Genomic DNA, 17,498 nt, shown 5'->3' on the forward strand with positions numbered 1-17,498 from the left:
TTCTCTAGTTGCGGTGAGCAGGGGCTACTCTTTGTTGCAGTGTGTGTTTTTCTCATTGTGGAGGCTTCTCTTGTTGAGAAGCACAGGCTCTAGGTGCATGGGTTTCAGGGGTTGCAGCACATGGGCTCAGTAGCTGTGGCTCGCGGGCTCTAGAGCACAGGCTCAGTAGTTGTGGTGCACAGGCTTAGTTGCTCCATGGCATGTGGGATCCTCCCAGACCAGGGCTCGAACCCATGTCCCCTGCATTGGCAGGCGGATTCTTAATAACCACTGCACCATCAAGGGAAGTCCCGTTCTGTTAGCTTTTTAGTTATTCTTTTTTCTTATTTATTTATTATTATTTTGTTGTTGTTGTGCTGGGTCTTGGTTGCAGCAGGTGGGCTCCTTAGTTGCAGCTCGCCGGCTCCTTAGTTGCCACTTGCCTGCTCTTTAGTTGCGGCACATGGGCTCCTTAGTTGTGGCACACAAACTCAATCGCAGCATGCATGTGGGATCTAGTTCCCTGGCCGGGGATCGAACCTGGGCCCCCTGCATTAGGAGTGCGGAGTCTTAACCAGTGTGGCACCAGGGAAGTCCCCTTCTTTTTCTTTTTCTTTCTTTTTTTTTAAAATTTAATTTAATTTATTTATTTATTGGCTGTGTTGGGTCTTCTTTGCTGCGCATGGGTTTTCTCTAGTTGTGGCAAGCGGGGGGCTACTCTTTGTTGTGGGGCATGGGCTTCTCATTGCGGTGCCTTCTCTTGTTGCGGAGCATGGCCCCTAGGCACGCGGGCTTCAGTAGTTGTGGCACACAGGCCCTAGAGTGTAGGCTCAGTTGTTGTGGCGCATGGGCTTAGTTGCTCCACGGCATGTGGGATCTTCCCAGACCAGGACTTGAAGCTGTGTCCCCTGCATTGGCAGGCGGATTCTTTAACCACTGTGCCACCAGGGAAGCCCCTATTTTTCTTTTTAGTGGTGTTTTCACAATAAGCTTAGAATGCTACCTTGACCAGGTATGTGGGAAGAGTTTTGATATTCCCTCATTCTTAATGTTCTTTTTTTTTTTCTTTTTCAGACTCTTTGGAACAGGTAGTCACCATGTTCAGATATTAGCAAGCACATAGGTGTATGTCTGCATTGGAAAATGGCAGAGGGAAACAACAATGAAGAGGTAATTCACTTGAACGGCTTCCACTGCCACCGGGGACGAGGTAAGTGTTCTCACTTTCTCTATTTCATCATTGCTTTTTCCCTTAGTGTTACAGTTATATCGTCTTTGAAATGAATCTGTTCTGCACCATGTAAAACCCAGAGACGTTTCATTTTTAGATCTCAGAACATCAGGTTTAAATGGACTCATCAGACTAGAATTTTGTGTCAAATGATGATTCCTGCTGGCATGAATGAAGTTTAAGAACCTTCTATCACAAGTAGATTAGATCTTAAGAGGTAGGAGTATGGGAACTGTGGTAGTTCTCAGTTTTTGAAGGAATGGTGACTGACTGCAGAGGAGTGCACCTCCAGGCCTGTGCATTCTGAAAGTACTGAATCTGCTGCTAAAGCACTCTGGTCCCTCATACAGTACTTAATTTAGTTTTTGCCAGAAGATTCTGGTTTAGCTTTACAAGGAATTTTAGGACGTGTATTCTTTGACTTTACAGTTTAAAATTGGGGGAAATTCATTCATTCATAAAGGGAAGGGAGCCTACATTTCTCAGATTCCTAAATGCATATGAAATTTCCTATCAGGTCGTAATTCACAGTTACATCTAGACTAAAAGGAAAAACGTTATGCTGATGAGTAGGAAAAGATCATAAGTATAAATTCCATGGAAAAAGTTATACCATTTTTTGTATGTTTTCCCGTTGATAATATTTTGTGCTTATGAAGACTTTTTTTTTTTCCAGCAGAAGGTAAATTATATATATAGGGCTTTCAGATAATTTAAAATTGAGCAAATTTTATTAAGCAAATAAATTGAGAAAAACAAATTTGTTTAAGCTATGCAAATTATGAAAACAAAAGAAATACTGAATTTTTTAGGATTTTATTAATGTGTATTCTAACTTGGTAGTGATTGTAGCCATAATTTATTGTGATTTAGGAAGTTTTAAATCCTAGTTGTAATTTGTATGTATGATCATTTCCAAATTTTCTGAACATGTATATCAAATAAATGTTGTGGTTGTTTTTTTAACTGGGTCTTAAATATACTTCAACAAAGTCTCTTTAAGAACAACTCATTTCTTCTGGGAAATTATTGGCTTTAGAGGTATATTTTTCTGTTGGACACGTTTTGTGTATTTTGCACCCGTTGTGAAGAATTTTGTCGTGAGGAACTATACATATTTTAAGTGTATAGTTCAGTGAGTTTTGAAAAATTAATATACCCATATAACCACCACCTCAGTCATGATGTAGAACATATCCAGAAAGATTCCTATATGCCCCTTTGCAGGTAGTCCTCACCCCACTGCTGAACTAAGGAAGCCACTGATTTGCTTTTTGTCACTATACAGGTTCATATAAATAGAATCATACAGTGTTTACTCTTTGTCCTGAATTCTTCTGCACAGCATAATTTTTTTGATTCATCCATGTTGTTGCATGTATCAGTAATTCAATCCCTTTTAATTGCTGAATAGTATTCACCTAGAATTCTATATCCAGTGAAGATAGCCTTAAAAATAAAGGTAAAATAAAGAAAGGTTAAAAGTACAAGAATAAAAAAAAAGATACTTTATGCAAACAGTAGCCCTCAAGACAGAGCTATTAAGTCTATATATTATTAGATAAAGTAGACAATCCAGCCAGAAGTGTTAATACAGATAAAGAGTTCTGGGAAAGATAGAGTCTGGGAAGATAGAACAATTCTAATCTCTATAGAGTAGTAATATGGTATCAAAATATACAAAGAAAACATTGACAGAACTAAAAGGAGAGTTGGACAAATCGACAATCAAAATGGGAGATTTTAACATGTTTCTCTCAATAACTGAGAGAGACCAAGCACACAGAAACGTTTGTATAAATATGGAACCCTGGAAGAACACGATCAACAAACTGGACATAATAAACATATATGGGACTGCCACTGTACTCGGGACAGACCTGGGCGGCTGAAACCCTGTGGCCTCCAGGCCACGCACCAGGTGTTACTGTCTCTAAGCTGAACCTGGTCACCTTCTTTGAGCAAAGAGCCCTGGGATGTGAAGAAAAGGAGACAACAGTCATACACCCAGAGTGTGAGTGCAGAGAGACCTTCAAGATGGCAGAGGAGTGAGACGTGGAGATCAGCTTCCTCCCCACAAATACATCAAAACTACATCTACATGTGGAACAACAACTACAGAACACCTACTGAACGCTGGCAGAAGACCTCAGACTTCCCAAAAGGCAAGAAACTCCCCACATACCTGGGTAGGACAAAAGAAAAAAGGAAAAACAGAGACAAAAGAATAGGGATGGGACCTGCACCACTGGGAGGGAGCTGTGAAGGAGGAAAAGTTTCCACACACTAGGAAGCCCCTTCACTGGCAGAGACGGGGTGTGTGTCGGCGGGTGGGGGGTGGAAGCTTCAGGGCCACAGAAGAGAGCACTGCAACAGGGGTGCAGAGGGCAAAGTGGAGAGATTCCCGCACAGAGGATCGGTGCCGACCAGCACTCACCAGCCTGAAAGGCTTGTCTGCTCACCCGCTGCAGTGGGCGGGGGCTGGGAGCTGAGGCTCGGGCTTCGGAGGTGAGATCCCAGGGAGACGACTGGGGTCGGCTGCATGAACACAGCCTGAAGGGGGCTAGTGCACCACAGCTAGCCGGGAGGGAGTCCAGGAAAAAGTCTGGACCTGCCTAAGAGGCGAGAGACCATTGTTTCAGGGTGCGCAAGGAGAGGGGATGCAGATCACCACCTAAACGAGCTCCAGAGACAGGCGCAAGCCGTGGCTATCAGTACGGACCCCAGAGACGGGCATGAGACGCTAAGGCAGCCGCTACAGACACCAAGAAGCCTGTGTACAAGAACAGGCCACTGTCCACACCTCCCCTCCCGGGAGCCTGTGCAGCTCACCACTGCCAGGGTCCCGTGATCCAGGGACAACTTCCCCGGGAGAACACACGGCGCACCTCAGGCTGTTTGCTACGTCACACCAGCCTCTGCCACCACAGGCTCGCCCTGCATTCTGTACCCCTCCCTCCCCCTGGCCTGAGTGAGCCAGAGCCCCCTAATCAGCTGCTACTTTAACCCCGTCCTGTCTGAGCGAAGGAACAGATGCCCTCAGGTGACCTACACGCAGAGGTGGGCCCAAAACCAAAGCTGAACCCCAGGAGCTGTGCAAACAAAGAAGAGAAAGGGAAATCTCTCCCAGCAGCCTCAGGAGCAGTGGATTATATCGCCACACTCAACTTGATGTACCCTGCATCTGTGGAATGCCTGAATAGACAACCTCATTCCAAAATTGAGGTGGTGGACTTTGGGAGCAACGATATATATATTTTATTCCTTTTTCTCTTTTTGTGAGTTTGTATGTATATGCTTCTTTGTGTGATTTTGTCTGTATAGCTTTGCTTTTACCATTTGTCCTAGGGTTTTGTCTGTCTGTTTTCTTTTTTAATTTTTTTATTTTTAATAATTATTATTTTAATAACGATTTTATTTTATTTATTTTTTCTTTCTTTGTTTTTTTCTCCCTTTTTTTCTGAGCCATGTGGCCCACAGGGTCTTGGTGCTCTGGCTGGGTGTCAGGCCTGTGTCTCTGAGGTGGGGGAGCCAAGTTCAGGACATTGGTCCACCAGAGACCTCCTGGCTCCATGTAATATTAAACAGCAAAAGCTCTCCCAGAGATCTCCATCTCAATGCCAAGACCCAGCTCCACTCAACGACCAGCAACCTACAGTGCTGGACACCCTATGCCAAACAACTAGCAAGACAGTAACACAACCCCACCCATTAAGAGAGAGGCTGCCTAAAATCATAATAAGGTCACAGACGCCCCAAAACACACCATCGGATGCGGTCCTGCCCACCAGAAAGACAAGATCTAGCTTCTTCCTCCAGAACACAGGCACCAGTCCCCTCCACCAGGATGCCTACACAACCCACTGAACCAACCTTAGCCACTGGGGACAGACACCAAAAACAATGGAAACTACAAACCTGCAGCCTGCGAAAAGGAGACCCCAAACACAGTAAGTTAAGCAAAATGAGATGAGAGAGAAACATACAGCAGATGAAGGAGCAAGGTAAAAACCCACCAGACCTAACAAATGAAGAGGAAATAGGCAGTCTACCTGAAAAAGAATTCAGAGTAATGAGAGTAAAGATGATCCAAATTCTTGGAAATAGAATGGAGAAAATACAAGAAACATTTAACAAGGACCTAGAAGAACTAAAGAGCAAACAAACAATGATGAACAACACAATAAGTGAAATTAAAAATTCTCTAGAAGGAATCAGTAGCAAAATAACTGAGGCAGAAGAACACGTAAGTGACCTGGAGGATAAAATAGTGGAAATAACTACTGCAGAGCAGAATAAAGAAAAAAGAATGAAAAGAATTGAGGACAGGCTCAGAGACCTCTGGGACGTTAAACACACCAGCATTTGAATTATAGGGGTCCCAGAAGAAGAAGAGAAAAAGAAAGGGACTGAGAAAATATTTGTAGAGATTATAGTTGAAAACTTCACTAACATGGGAAAAGAAAGAGTTAATCACATCCAGAAAGCACAGAGAGTCCTGTACAGGATAAATCCAAGGAGAAACACGCCAAGACACATATTAATCAAACTATCAAAAATTAAATACAAAGAAAAAGTATTAAAAGCAGCAAGGGAAAAACAACAAATAACATACAAGGGAGTCTCCATAAGGTTAACAGCTGATCTTTCAGCAGAAACTCTGCAAGCCATAAGGGAGTGGCAGGACATATTTAAAGTGATGAAAGGGAAAAACCTACAACCAAGATTACTCAGCAAGGATCTCATTCATATTCGATGGAGGAATTAAAACCTTTACAGACAAGCAAAAGCTAAGAGAATTCAGCACCACCAAACCAGCTATACAATAAATGCCAAAGGAACTTCTCTAGGCAGGGAACACAAGAGAAAGAAAAGACCTACAATAACAAACCCAGAACAATCAAGGAAATGGTAATAAGAACATACATATCGATAATTACCTTAAATGTAAATGGATTAAATGCTCCAACCAAAAGACATAGACTGGCTGAATGGATACAAAAACAAGACCCATATATATGCTGTCTACAAGAGACCCACTTCAGACCTAGGGACACGTACAGACTGAAAGTGAGGGGATAGAAAAAGATATTCCAAATGGAAATCAAAAGAAAGCTGGAGTAGCCGTTCTCATATCAGACAAAATAGACTTTAAACTAAAGACTATTAGAAGAGGCAAAGAAGGACACTACATAATGTTCAAGGGATCAATCCAAGAAGGAAGATATAACAATTGTAAATATTTGTGCACCCAACATAGGAGCACCTCAGTACATAAGGCAAATGCTAACAGCCATAAAAGGGGAAGTCGACAGTAACACAGTCATATGGTTTTTCATGATCATATGGTTTTTCTCCTTCAATTTGTTAATATGTTGTATCACACTGATTGATTTGTATATATTGAACAATCCTTGCATTCCTGGGATAAACCCCACTTGACCATGGTGTATGATCCTTTAATGTGCTGTTGGATTCTGTCTGTTTCCTAGTATTTTGTTGAGGATTTTTTCATCTATGTTCATCAGTGATCTTGGCCTGTAGTTTTCTACAGGGGACTTTAACACCCCACTTTCACCAATGGACAGATCATCCAAAATGAAAATAAATAAGGAAACACAAGCTTTAAATCACACATTAAACAAGATGGACTTAATTGATATTTATAGGACATTCCATCCAAAAACAACAGAATACACTTTCTTCTCAAGTGCTCATGGAACATTCTCCAGGGTAGATCATATCTTGGGTCACAAATCAAGCCTTGATAAATTTAAGAAAATTGATTTCGTATCAAGGGTCTTTTCCAACCACAATGCTATGAGACTAGATATCAATTACAAGAAAAAATCTGCAAAAAATACAAATACATGGAGGCTAAACAATACACTACTTAGTAACCAAGAGATCACTGAAGAAATCAAAGAGGAAATCAAAAAATAGCTAGAAACAAATGACAATGAAAACATGGCGACCCAAAACCTATGGGATGCAGCAAAAGGAGTTCTAAGAGGGAAGCTTATAGCAATACAGTCCTACCTCAAGAAACAAGAAACATCTCAAATAAACAACCTAACCTTACACCTAAAGCAATTAGAGAAAGAAAAACCAAAAAACCCCAAAGTTAGCAGAAGGAAAGAAATCATAAAGATCAGATCAGAAATAAATGAAAAACAAATGAAGGAAACAGTAGCAAAGATCAATAAAACTAAAAGCTGGTTCTTTGAGAAGATAAACAAATTTGATAAACCATTAGCCAGACTCAACAAGAAAAAAAGGGAGAGGACTCAATAGCATTAGAAATGAAAAAGGAGAAGTAACAACTGACACTGAAGAAATACAAAGGATCATGAGAGATTACTACAAGCAACTCTATGCCAATAAAATGGACAACCTGGAAGAAACGGACAAATTCTTAGAAAAGCACAACCTTCTGAGACTGAACCAGGAAGAAATAGAAAATATAAACAAACCAATCACAAGCACTGAAATTGAGACTGTGATTAAAAATCTTCCAACAAACAAAAGCCCAGGACCAGATGGCTTCACAGGCGAATTCTATCAAACCTTTAGAGAAGAGCTAACACCTATCCTTCTCAAACTCTTCCAAAATATAGCAGAGGGAGGAACACTCCCAAACTCATTCTATGAGGCCACCATCACCCTGATACCAAAACCAGACAAGGATGTCACAAAGAAAGAAAACTACAGGCCAAGATCACTGATGAACATAGATGAAAAAATCCTCAACAAAATACTAGGAAACAGAATCCAACAGCACATTAAAGGATCATACACCATGGTCAAGTGGGGTTTATCCCAGGAATGCAAGGATTGTTCAATATATACAAATCAATCAGTGTGATACAACATATTAACAAATTGAAGGAGAAAAACCATATGATCATCTTCAATAGATGCAGAGAAAGCTTTTGACAAAATTCAACACCCATTTATGATAAAAACCCTGCAGAAAGTAGGTGTAGAGGGAACTTTCCTCAATATAATAAAGGCCGTATATGACAAGCCCACAGCCAACATCATCCTCAATGGCGAAAAACTGAAAGCATTTCCACTAAGGTCAGGAACAAGACAAGGTTGCCCACTCTCACCACTCTTATTCAACATAGTTTTGGAAGTTTTAGCCACAGCAATCAGAGAAGAAAAGGAAATAAAAGGAATCCAAATCGGAAAAGAAGAAGTAAAGCTGTCACTGTTTGCAGATGACATGATACTATACATAGAGAATCCTAAAGATGCTACCAGAAAACTACTAGAGCTAATCAATGAATTTGGTAAAGTAGCAGGATACAAAATTAATGCACAGAAATCTCTGGCATTCCTATATACTAATGATGAAAAATCTGAAAGTGAAATCAAGAAAACACTCCCATTTACCATTGCAACAAAAAGAATAAAATATCTAGGAATAAACCTACCTAAGGAGACAAAAGACCTGTATGCAGAAAATTATAAGACACTGATGAAAGAAATTAAAGATGATACAAACAGATGGAGAGATATACCATGTTCTTGGATTGGAAGAATCAACATTGTGAAAATGACTCTACTACCCAAAGCAATCTATAGATTCAATGCAATCCCTATCAAACTACCACTGGCATTTTTCACAGAACTAGAACAAAAAATTTCACAATTTGTATGGAAACACAAAAGACCCCGAATAGCCAAAGCAATCTTGAGAACAAAAAATGGAGCTGGAGGAATCAGGCTGCCTGACTTCAGACTATACTACAAAGCTACAGTAATCAAGACAGTATGGTACTGGCACAAAAACAGAAAGATAGATCAATGGAATAGGATAGAAAGCCCAGAGATAAACCCATGCACATATGGTCACCTTATCTTTGATAAAGGTGGCAGGAATATACAGTGGAACAAAGACAGCCTCTTCAATAAGTGGTGCTGGGAAAACTGGACAGCTACATGTAAAAGAATGAAATTAGAACACTCCCTAACACCATACACAAAAATAAACTCAAAATGGATTAAAGACCTAAATGTAAGGCCAGATACTATAAAGCTCTTAGAGGAAAACATAGGCAGAACACTCCATGACATAAATCACAGCAAGATCCTTTTTGACCCACCTCTTAGAGAAATGGAAATAAAAACAAAAATAAACAAATGGGACCTAATGAAATTTAACAGCTTTTGCACAGCAAAGGAAACCATAAACAAGATGAAAAGACAACCCTCGGAATGGGAGAAAATATCTGCAAATGAAGCAACTGACAGGATTAATCTCCAGAATTTACAAGCAGCTTGTGCAGCTCAATATCAAAAAAACAAACAACCCAATTCAAAAACGGGCAGAAGACCTAAATAGACATTTCTCCAAAGAAGATATACAGATAGCCAACAGACACGTGAAAGAATGTTCAACATCACTAATCATTAGAGAAATGCAAATCAAAACTACAATGAGGTGTCACTTCACACCAGTCAGAATGGCCATCATCAAAAAATCTAGAAACAATAAATGCTGGAGAGGGTGTGGAGAAAAGGGAACACTCTTGCACTGCTGGTGGGAATGTGAATTGGTTCAGCCACTATGGAGAACAGTATGGAGGTTCCTTAAAAAACTACAAATAGAACTACCATATGACCCAGCAATCCCACTACTAGGTATATACCCTGAGGAAACCAGAATTCAGAAAGAGTCATGTACCAAAATGTTCATTGCAGCTCTATTTACAATAGCCCGGAGATGGAAACAACCTAAGTGCCCGGTCCATCAACAGATGAATAGATAAAGAAGATGTGGCACATATATACAATGTAATATTACTCAGCCATAAAAAGAAATGAAAGTGAGTTATTTGTAGTGAGGTGGATGGACCTGAAATCTGTCACAGAGAGTGAAGTAAGTCAGAGAAAAACAAATACCGTATGCTAACACATATATATGCAATCTAAAAAAAAAAAAAAAGGTTATGAAGAACCTAGGGGCAGGATAGGAATAAAGACGCAGATGTAGAGAATGGATTTGAGGACATGGGGAGGGGGAAGGGTAAGCTGGGACGAAGTGAGAGAGTGGCATGGACTAATATATACTACCAAATGTAAAATAGATAGCTAGTGGGAAGCAGCTGCATAGCACAGGGAGATCAGCTTGGTGCTTTGTGACGACCTAGAAGGGTGGGATGGGGAGGGTGGGAGGGAGGAGAGATGGGGACATATGTATATGTATAGCTGATTCATTTTGTTATAAAGCAGTAGCTAACACACCATTGTAAAGCAGTTATACTCCAGTAAAGATATTTTAAGTAAATAAATAAGGAAACAAACATATACTGAATGTTGCACCCAATGTGTTTACCAAAATTGACATTTTGAGCCACAAAACAAGTTTCAAGTTCCTGCACTGCTGGTGGGAGTGTAAATTGTCCCAATTTGGAAAATTAGTTGGCATTGTCCACTAAAATTGAACATATGCTTTCCCTGTGGCTCAGCACTTCTCCTAGAATGTACCCAACTGAAATGAGTCTATCAAGATACATATACAAGAATGTTCATAACAGCGTTATCCAAAACAGGCAAGACTGGAACCAACCCAAATGTCTGTCAACAGAAGAATAAGTAACTTATGATATATTCATATAGTAAATTACATACAGCAAAGAAAACTACATACTGTAACATGCAGCAACGTGGATATATCTCAGACATGTTGTTTGCAAGGAAGCCAGAATCAAAAGAATGTATTTTCAGGAACTAATGTGAGTAGTTTAGGCTACTAACGTGCAAGAAATGTATTTACGAACCTTTGTGATGGTCACTCGGGTTTGGGCCTTTTGTGTTAATTCATAGCCTTTGCTCTGTTATACTTTAAAGTTTTAAAGTATATTTTTAAAAGCTGATGTGTTTATATGTGGTATGTTGGGGAGTATCTTGTCAACCATTGGGCTTCACTGTAAGGTGATAGGTTTAAAACCAACTTTTTCGCTGGGTGCCCCACGGTTGTTGTCTGTGTCTTTTTCTTGGGCCAGTTCTTCCTGAGAGGAATCTACAGTGTCTTGAATGTGGAATCTAAGACTGTTTGCCAGCATTCCAGGAGCCAAGCGGCAGAAGGCAGCCAGGGTCTTACTCATTATGGTTGTTCCAGTGACACCCCTTTCCTCTCTTGGCGTGGTGTCTAGTGACTCTCTACCTCAGTGGCTCTTCAGAGTGGAACCTCCACAGTGTGGGTCTTCTGGAATGGCTGAGTGAGAAGCTTGGCAAATCTTCTCCCCAAAATCAACAGTAAAATTAGACAGAATTGTCTAAAATAACCTTTTTTTTTTTTGGCGGTACACAGGCCTCTCACTGTTGTGGCCTCTCCCGTTGCGGAGCACAGTCTCCGGACGCACAGGCTCAACAGCCATGGCTCACGGGCCCAGCCGCTCTGCAGCATGTGGGATCTTCCCGGACCAGGGCACAAACCCGTGTCCCCTGCATTGGCAGGCAGACGCTCAACCACTGCGCCACCAGGGAAGCCCTAAAATAACCATTTAAAGGCTGGAAATGACCAAAGGCATACAGTAATTGAGAACAGTTATTCAGGAAATCTGTGATTCTGCAACATGAATTAGGCCACCTCTGATTGGCCACCCCCGCTGCAGGCTTCAGATTTGAGCCTTATCCACTCTTCTAGAGCTCTTGTCATGTGTAAATCTGCTGTTTTCCAGAATTTTGTTTAAATCTCTTGCTGGCTATTATCTCCTTTTCTCTTCTTTGTGTACTTAAGAGGTTATACTTTTTAAAAGTTCCTTTACTATCATTTTAGTAGGGTTTCAGCAGGTGATGGTGATAATCACTTGGATTCATGATGCAGGTTTAAGAGGAATCCTCTATAATGTACTTCCGCCGGCCCTCAGTTCAGTTGGTTGTTTCTGCGTAGGTAGCATTGGACTTAAAATCAGGCAACTTCACTGTGTGTCAAGTACTATAATAAACAGGCATTTTAGGTAATACAGCTATTTGAAGTAGGCAGTGTTGTTAGCCTTTCTTTAATGTTGAGGAAATGGATGCCTAAAGAAGTAAATAATGGCATCATATAGCTAGTATGTGGTAGAGCTGAGACTGGAATCCAGGCAGTCTGACCTTAATCCCGTGGACGTACCTGTTTTAAACTACTGTCTTGGCATTACCACAGCCCTGTTACAGGAATGAAATGAGATAATTGGTTTTATATTGCTTTTCAAGTTGTTGGGTAACATAAAAATACATGAGGCATTAACCTTGAGAAAAATATTAGAGCTTTAATGGAGGAATTATTAATTTGTGTTATCCAGTAATTTATATCAAACGTGCTTTGTCTTCAAACAAATAAAAGGACTTGGAGACCTTTAACAGAATTATTACATCTATCATTAGATGGTTAGTTTAACTCTAGTTATATTTAAAAGGAAACAGGAAGGTTAAAGTGCTTACTGTCATAGATGATAAATGGGTGTTTGACTAAAACACTGAAATATGTTTGCGTGATACTTAAGGTTTGTGTCTAAGGTGAACAAATTTTAATATTTTAAATATTAAGTGAAAATTTTACTGTTTCTGAGTGAATGTTTTTTCAGACCTATCAGTTTGAATAAAGCAGTGTTTTATATTCCTTTGGAAGAATAGAGGTGAGATGGGAGGCCATGATTTCACATTTAAGAAGTGAGCAGTCGAGAAGATTTTATCAACAGATTCCTCCAGTCTAGTATAAGAAAAAGTTGATAATCTTGAGCATAGTAATTGTCAGATTTTCTCTGGTGATTCCCCAAATGAATTATTGGCAAGGATCAGCATGGAAAAATGGCTCATTTTAATGCTTGGTTGCATGTGCTGCTTGAGGAGATAAGTTAACACTCCAATAGCTGTAAACTTGGCTTTAAGCTTGACCCTTTTCATGCCAAAGTTGAATTAAAGGACAATGTGATTATGCCCACCTCCTCCTAACAGTGTTCTCTGCCTACTTTTAGACTGGATCAATCTCAGAGATGGACCCATCACCATATCTGACTCCTCTGATGAGGAAGGGGTTCCAATGCTGGTCACCCCAGCTCCTCAGCAGCATGATGAAGAGGACCTGGATGATGATGTCATCCTGGCGGAAGTGAGTTTTCTAAAACTTAACGTGATGAGGCATATTGCAAGTTAATAATCTGACTCTTCAGCCACTCAGTAGTGGGTAGGGGCCTTATAGAACAGCTGAGAGCACCTCCTGTGCTACACTTGTAGCACTGTTTGTTTGCACTTGCTCTACATTTCTGAGAACAGCCTCTTTTATACGCTACCTGATGTCCCCTTAGCTTAGAAGTCAGAAGCCGTATGTTTTGGTCTATTTCTGGACTTAACTTCTGCACTATTGCTCTGACTCTTCATGTACTAGTCCGCAGTGTTGTAATTACTATGTCCTTATAATGTATCTTAATATCAGATAGTGCCCATCTCCCCTTATTACTCTATATTTTTCTGACTCATCCAGGATATTTTGTGCTTATATTTTAATGCAGATTTTAAGATCAGCTTTTCTAATTCCAAAAGATAAGTAGATAGTTTGTTTAATTTAAAACATATTTTATTGTTATAGAAAGTTTTTATAATATTGACCCTTTCTAACTAAGAACAAGTTCTGACTTTCAGTCTAACCTTTTATATTCCTCAGCCAGAGCATTTTGAATTTTTCTTACAATAGATCTTAAACATTTTAAAGTTTGTTCCTGGTTATTTTATGTTTTCTCTTGCTTTTGTAAATGGCATCTTTTCTTCTGTGTACCTTTTAAACCTTTTTTTAAAATTTAAAAGTCTGTTGGTTTTTATATTAGTTTCATAATCAGCTTGTTTTTATTGTCTGTAGTCATTTATCAGTTGACCCAAGGAATGGTATCTGGTCCATCTGTAGATAATGATACTTACAGTTTCTTCCTTTCCAGTTTTTATACTTGTCTAATTATATTAAGTGATAAGTCCTCAAAATTTTTAAGTAATAGCGGTAATAGAAATAAGAAAAATAGCCATTGACATAAATGGGAATACTTTTAATATTTCTTCTTAAGTGTGATGGTGACTTTTTGCTTGAGATACCGTTTTTAAATTATATTAGAGAAGTAGCTATCTACTTTATTTCAAGTTTTTATTAATGAGTAAATGTAGAATTCTGTCAAATTCAATCTCAGCATCTGTGGAGATTATTATATGATTTTTTAAAAATTTGTTAATGTGGTAAATTATTTTGTCTCTGGGCAGACTTTGCTTGGTAATGGTATTACAGTATGATGGTAATGTGCTGTTAGATTCTATTTGCTAAGATTTATTTAGGGTTTTCTCCATAGATCTCACGAGTGAGATTGGCCCATAGGGGTGTGTGTGTGCCCGGTCTGTCCTTGACAAATTTTTTATAAACATTATTCTGACTTCATGAAGAGTCTAGAAGTTTTCTTTCTTTTTCTGTGCTCTGATAAAATACTTTAAATAATGTTGGAGTTATCTGTTCTTTAAAGATTTGGTAGAACTTACCCTAAAGGCATGTGGGCTGTTTCTTTTCGTGGAGGACGGTTCTTTGAAACTGTTGCAGCTTCTTCTGTGGTGATTGACATGTCTAGATTTTCTGTTGCTTTCAGTATCTGTTTTGGTCCCTGATATTTTTCTAGAAAATCATTTATTTCTTCAGCGTTTTTTAATGTATTTAATAGAGTTAAACAAAATAGCCTGTTCTTTCTACTTACTCTGAACCTATGGTTCCTCCATTTTCCTTTTCTGTTTTAGTGTAGCTGTGGTTTTTTACCCTTTTTTCTTGATTTGATGAGCTAACCATTCTCTTCCCTCCTCCCTTCTTCTCTTCCACCCAGTCCTAAGAACTACTAACCACTGCTGTCTCTATAGATTTGCCTATTCTAGACATTTTATATGAACGGAATCATATACTATTTGGTCCTTTGTGACCAGCTTCTTTCATTTAGCATAACGTTTTCAAGGTCATCTGTGATGTAGGATGAATCAGTGCTTCACTCCTTTCTATTGCTGAATAATATTCCATTGTGTGGATATACCACATCTTGTTTAGCCTTTCATCAGTTGATGGACATTTGAGTTGCTTCCACTTTTTTGTGATTATGAATAATGAATAATGCTGCTATGAACATTCATGTAGAAGTTTTTCTGTGGACATAATGTTTTCGTTTCTCTTGAGTATTGTCTTAGTCCATTTGGGCTGCTATAACAAGATACCACAGACGGGGTAGCTTATAATAGAAATTTATTGCTCACACTTCTGCAGGTTGGGAAGTTCAAGATCAAGACTCCAGCATGATCGTGTAAAGGTCCTCTTCCTGGTTCATAGCTGGCACTTTCTGTGTCCTCACATGGTGGAAGGAGCTAGGAATCTCCCTGGAGCCTCTTTTATAAAGGCACTAATCCCATTCATGAGGGTTCTACCCTCATGACTTAGCACCTTCCAAAGACTCCCCCTACTCCTGCCATTACCTTTGGCATTTCAACATATGAATTTGGAAGCAGAGGGAGTGGGCACATTCAGACCATAGCAGGTATATACCTAGGAACGGAATTGCTGGATCACAAGGTAACTCTGTATTTTACTCTCCCAGACTGTTTTCCATAGTAGTAGCACCATTTTACATTCCTACCAGCAGTGTGAGTGTTCCAGCTTCTCCATATTCTCACCAATAATTGCCGTCTATCTTTCTTATTGCAGCCGTCTTTTTTTTGTTTGTTTGCGGTACGCAGGCCTCTCACTGCTGCGGCCTCTCCCGCTGCGGAGCCCAGGCTCCGGACACGCAGGCTCAGCGGCCATGGCTCACGGGCCCAGCCGCTCCGTGGCATGCGGGATCCTCCCGGACTGGGGCACGAACCCTCGTCCCCTGCATCGGCAGGCGGACTCCCAACCACTGCACCACCTGGGAAGCCCACAGCCATCTTCATGGTTGTGAAGCAGTATCTCATTATGATTTTGATTTGCATTTCCCGATGGCTGATGATGTTGGCCTCTTTTCATGTGCTTATTGGCCATTTATATATCTTTGGAGAAATGTCTGTGCAGATCCTTTGCTCGTTTTTTTTTTTTTTTTTAACTTTTAAAAATTTTATTTTTGGTTGCATTGGGTCTTCGTTACTGTGCGTGGGCTTTCTCTAGTTGCATCATGCAGGGGCTACTCTTCGTTGCCGTGCTCAGGATTCTCATTGCGGTAGCTTCTCTTGTTGTGGAGCATGGGCTCTAGGCATGCGGGCTTCAGTAGTTGTGGCACGTGGGCTCAGTAGTTGTGGCTCACAGGCTCTAGAGCTCAGGCTCAGTAGTTGTGACACATGGGCTTAGTTATTCTGCAGCATATGGGATCTTCCTGGACCAGAGCTCAAACCCCTGTCCCCTGCATTGGCAGGTGGATTCTTAAACACTGCGCCACCAGGGAAGTCCCCCTTTGCTCATTTTTAAAGTGTGTTGTCTTCTTATTATTGAATCTTTATATATTCTGAATACTATACCTTATCAGATGTCTTAATTTGTGGATATTTTTTCTAGTTTTGTGAATTGTCTTTTTACTTTTTTGATAGTATCCTTTAAGTACAAAAGTTTTAAACTTTGAAGTTCAGTTTATCTCTTTTTTCCTTTGTCACTTGTTTTGGTATTATGTCTAATACTACATATGACCTATTTTAACCTTTTTTTTTTTGGCCACACCATGTGGCATGCGGAATCTTAGTTCCCCGGCTAGGGATCGAACCCGCGACTCCTACAGTGGAAGTGTGAAGTCCTAACCACTAGACCACCAGGGAAGTCCCCCCATATGGTCTATTTTAAAGGCTAGTTCAGGCTTCCTCACATCATAGAGGCCTCAGCACTAATGTTTATTAGTGTTTTAAACTCTGGGGATTGTAAAGACTTTAAAACACTTTAACTCTATTTGTTCACGTCCCAACTTAAATACTGGGTTTTTTTTTTAATATATTTTAATTCTGTATACATTTTTTAAAATTTATTTTATTTATTTATTTTTGGCTGCATTGGGACTTCGTTGCTGTGCGCTGGCTTTCTCTAGTTGTGGAGAGCGGGGGCTCCTCTTTGTTGTGGTGCGTGGGCTTCTCATTGCGTTGGCTTCTCTTGTTGTGGAGCATGGGCTCTAGAGCACAGGCTCAGTAGTTGTGGCACACGGGCTCAGTAGTTGTGGCTCACGGGCTCTAGAGTGCAGGCTCAGTAGTTGTGGCACATGGGCTTAGTTGCTCTGTGGCATGTGGGATCTTCCTGGACCAGAGCTCGAACCCATGTCCCCTGCATTGGCAGGCGGAT

The 17,498-nt window shown here is 40.2% G+C and overlaps 1 protein-coding gene across 2 annotated transcripts in view; it reads left to right on the plus strand.

Moving 5' to 3' along the window:
- The first annotated feature begins 1,053 nt into the window (after positions 1-1,053).
- RNF216 (ring finger protein 216) overlaps positions 1,054-17,498 on the plus strand; it is a 154,966-nt gene continuing 138,521 nt past the window's right edge. For both annotated transcript variants that reach the window (XM_007447076.1, XM_007447077.1), the window contains exons 1-2: positions 1,054-1,189; positions 13,180-13,313. In XM_007447076.1, coding sequence (XP_007447138.1) covers positions 1,123-1,189; positions 13,180-13,313 — 201 coding nt within the window. In that variant the 5' untranslated portion in view covers positions 1,054-1,122. The remainder of the gene's footprint in view (positions 1,190-13,179; positions 13,314-17,498) is intronic.

This window comes from Lipotes vexillifer, unplaced genomic scaffold (assembly GCF_000442215.2).
Source record: "Lipotes vexillifer unplaced genomic scaffold, Lipotes_vexillifer_v1.1 scaffold625, whole genome shotgun sequence".
NCBI lineage: Eukaryota > Metazoa > Chordata > Mammalia > Artiodactyla > Lipotidae > Lipotes > Lipotes vexillifer.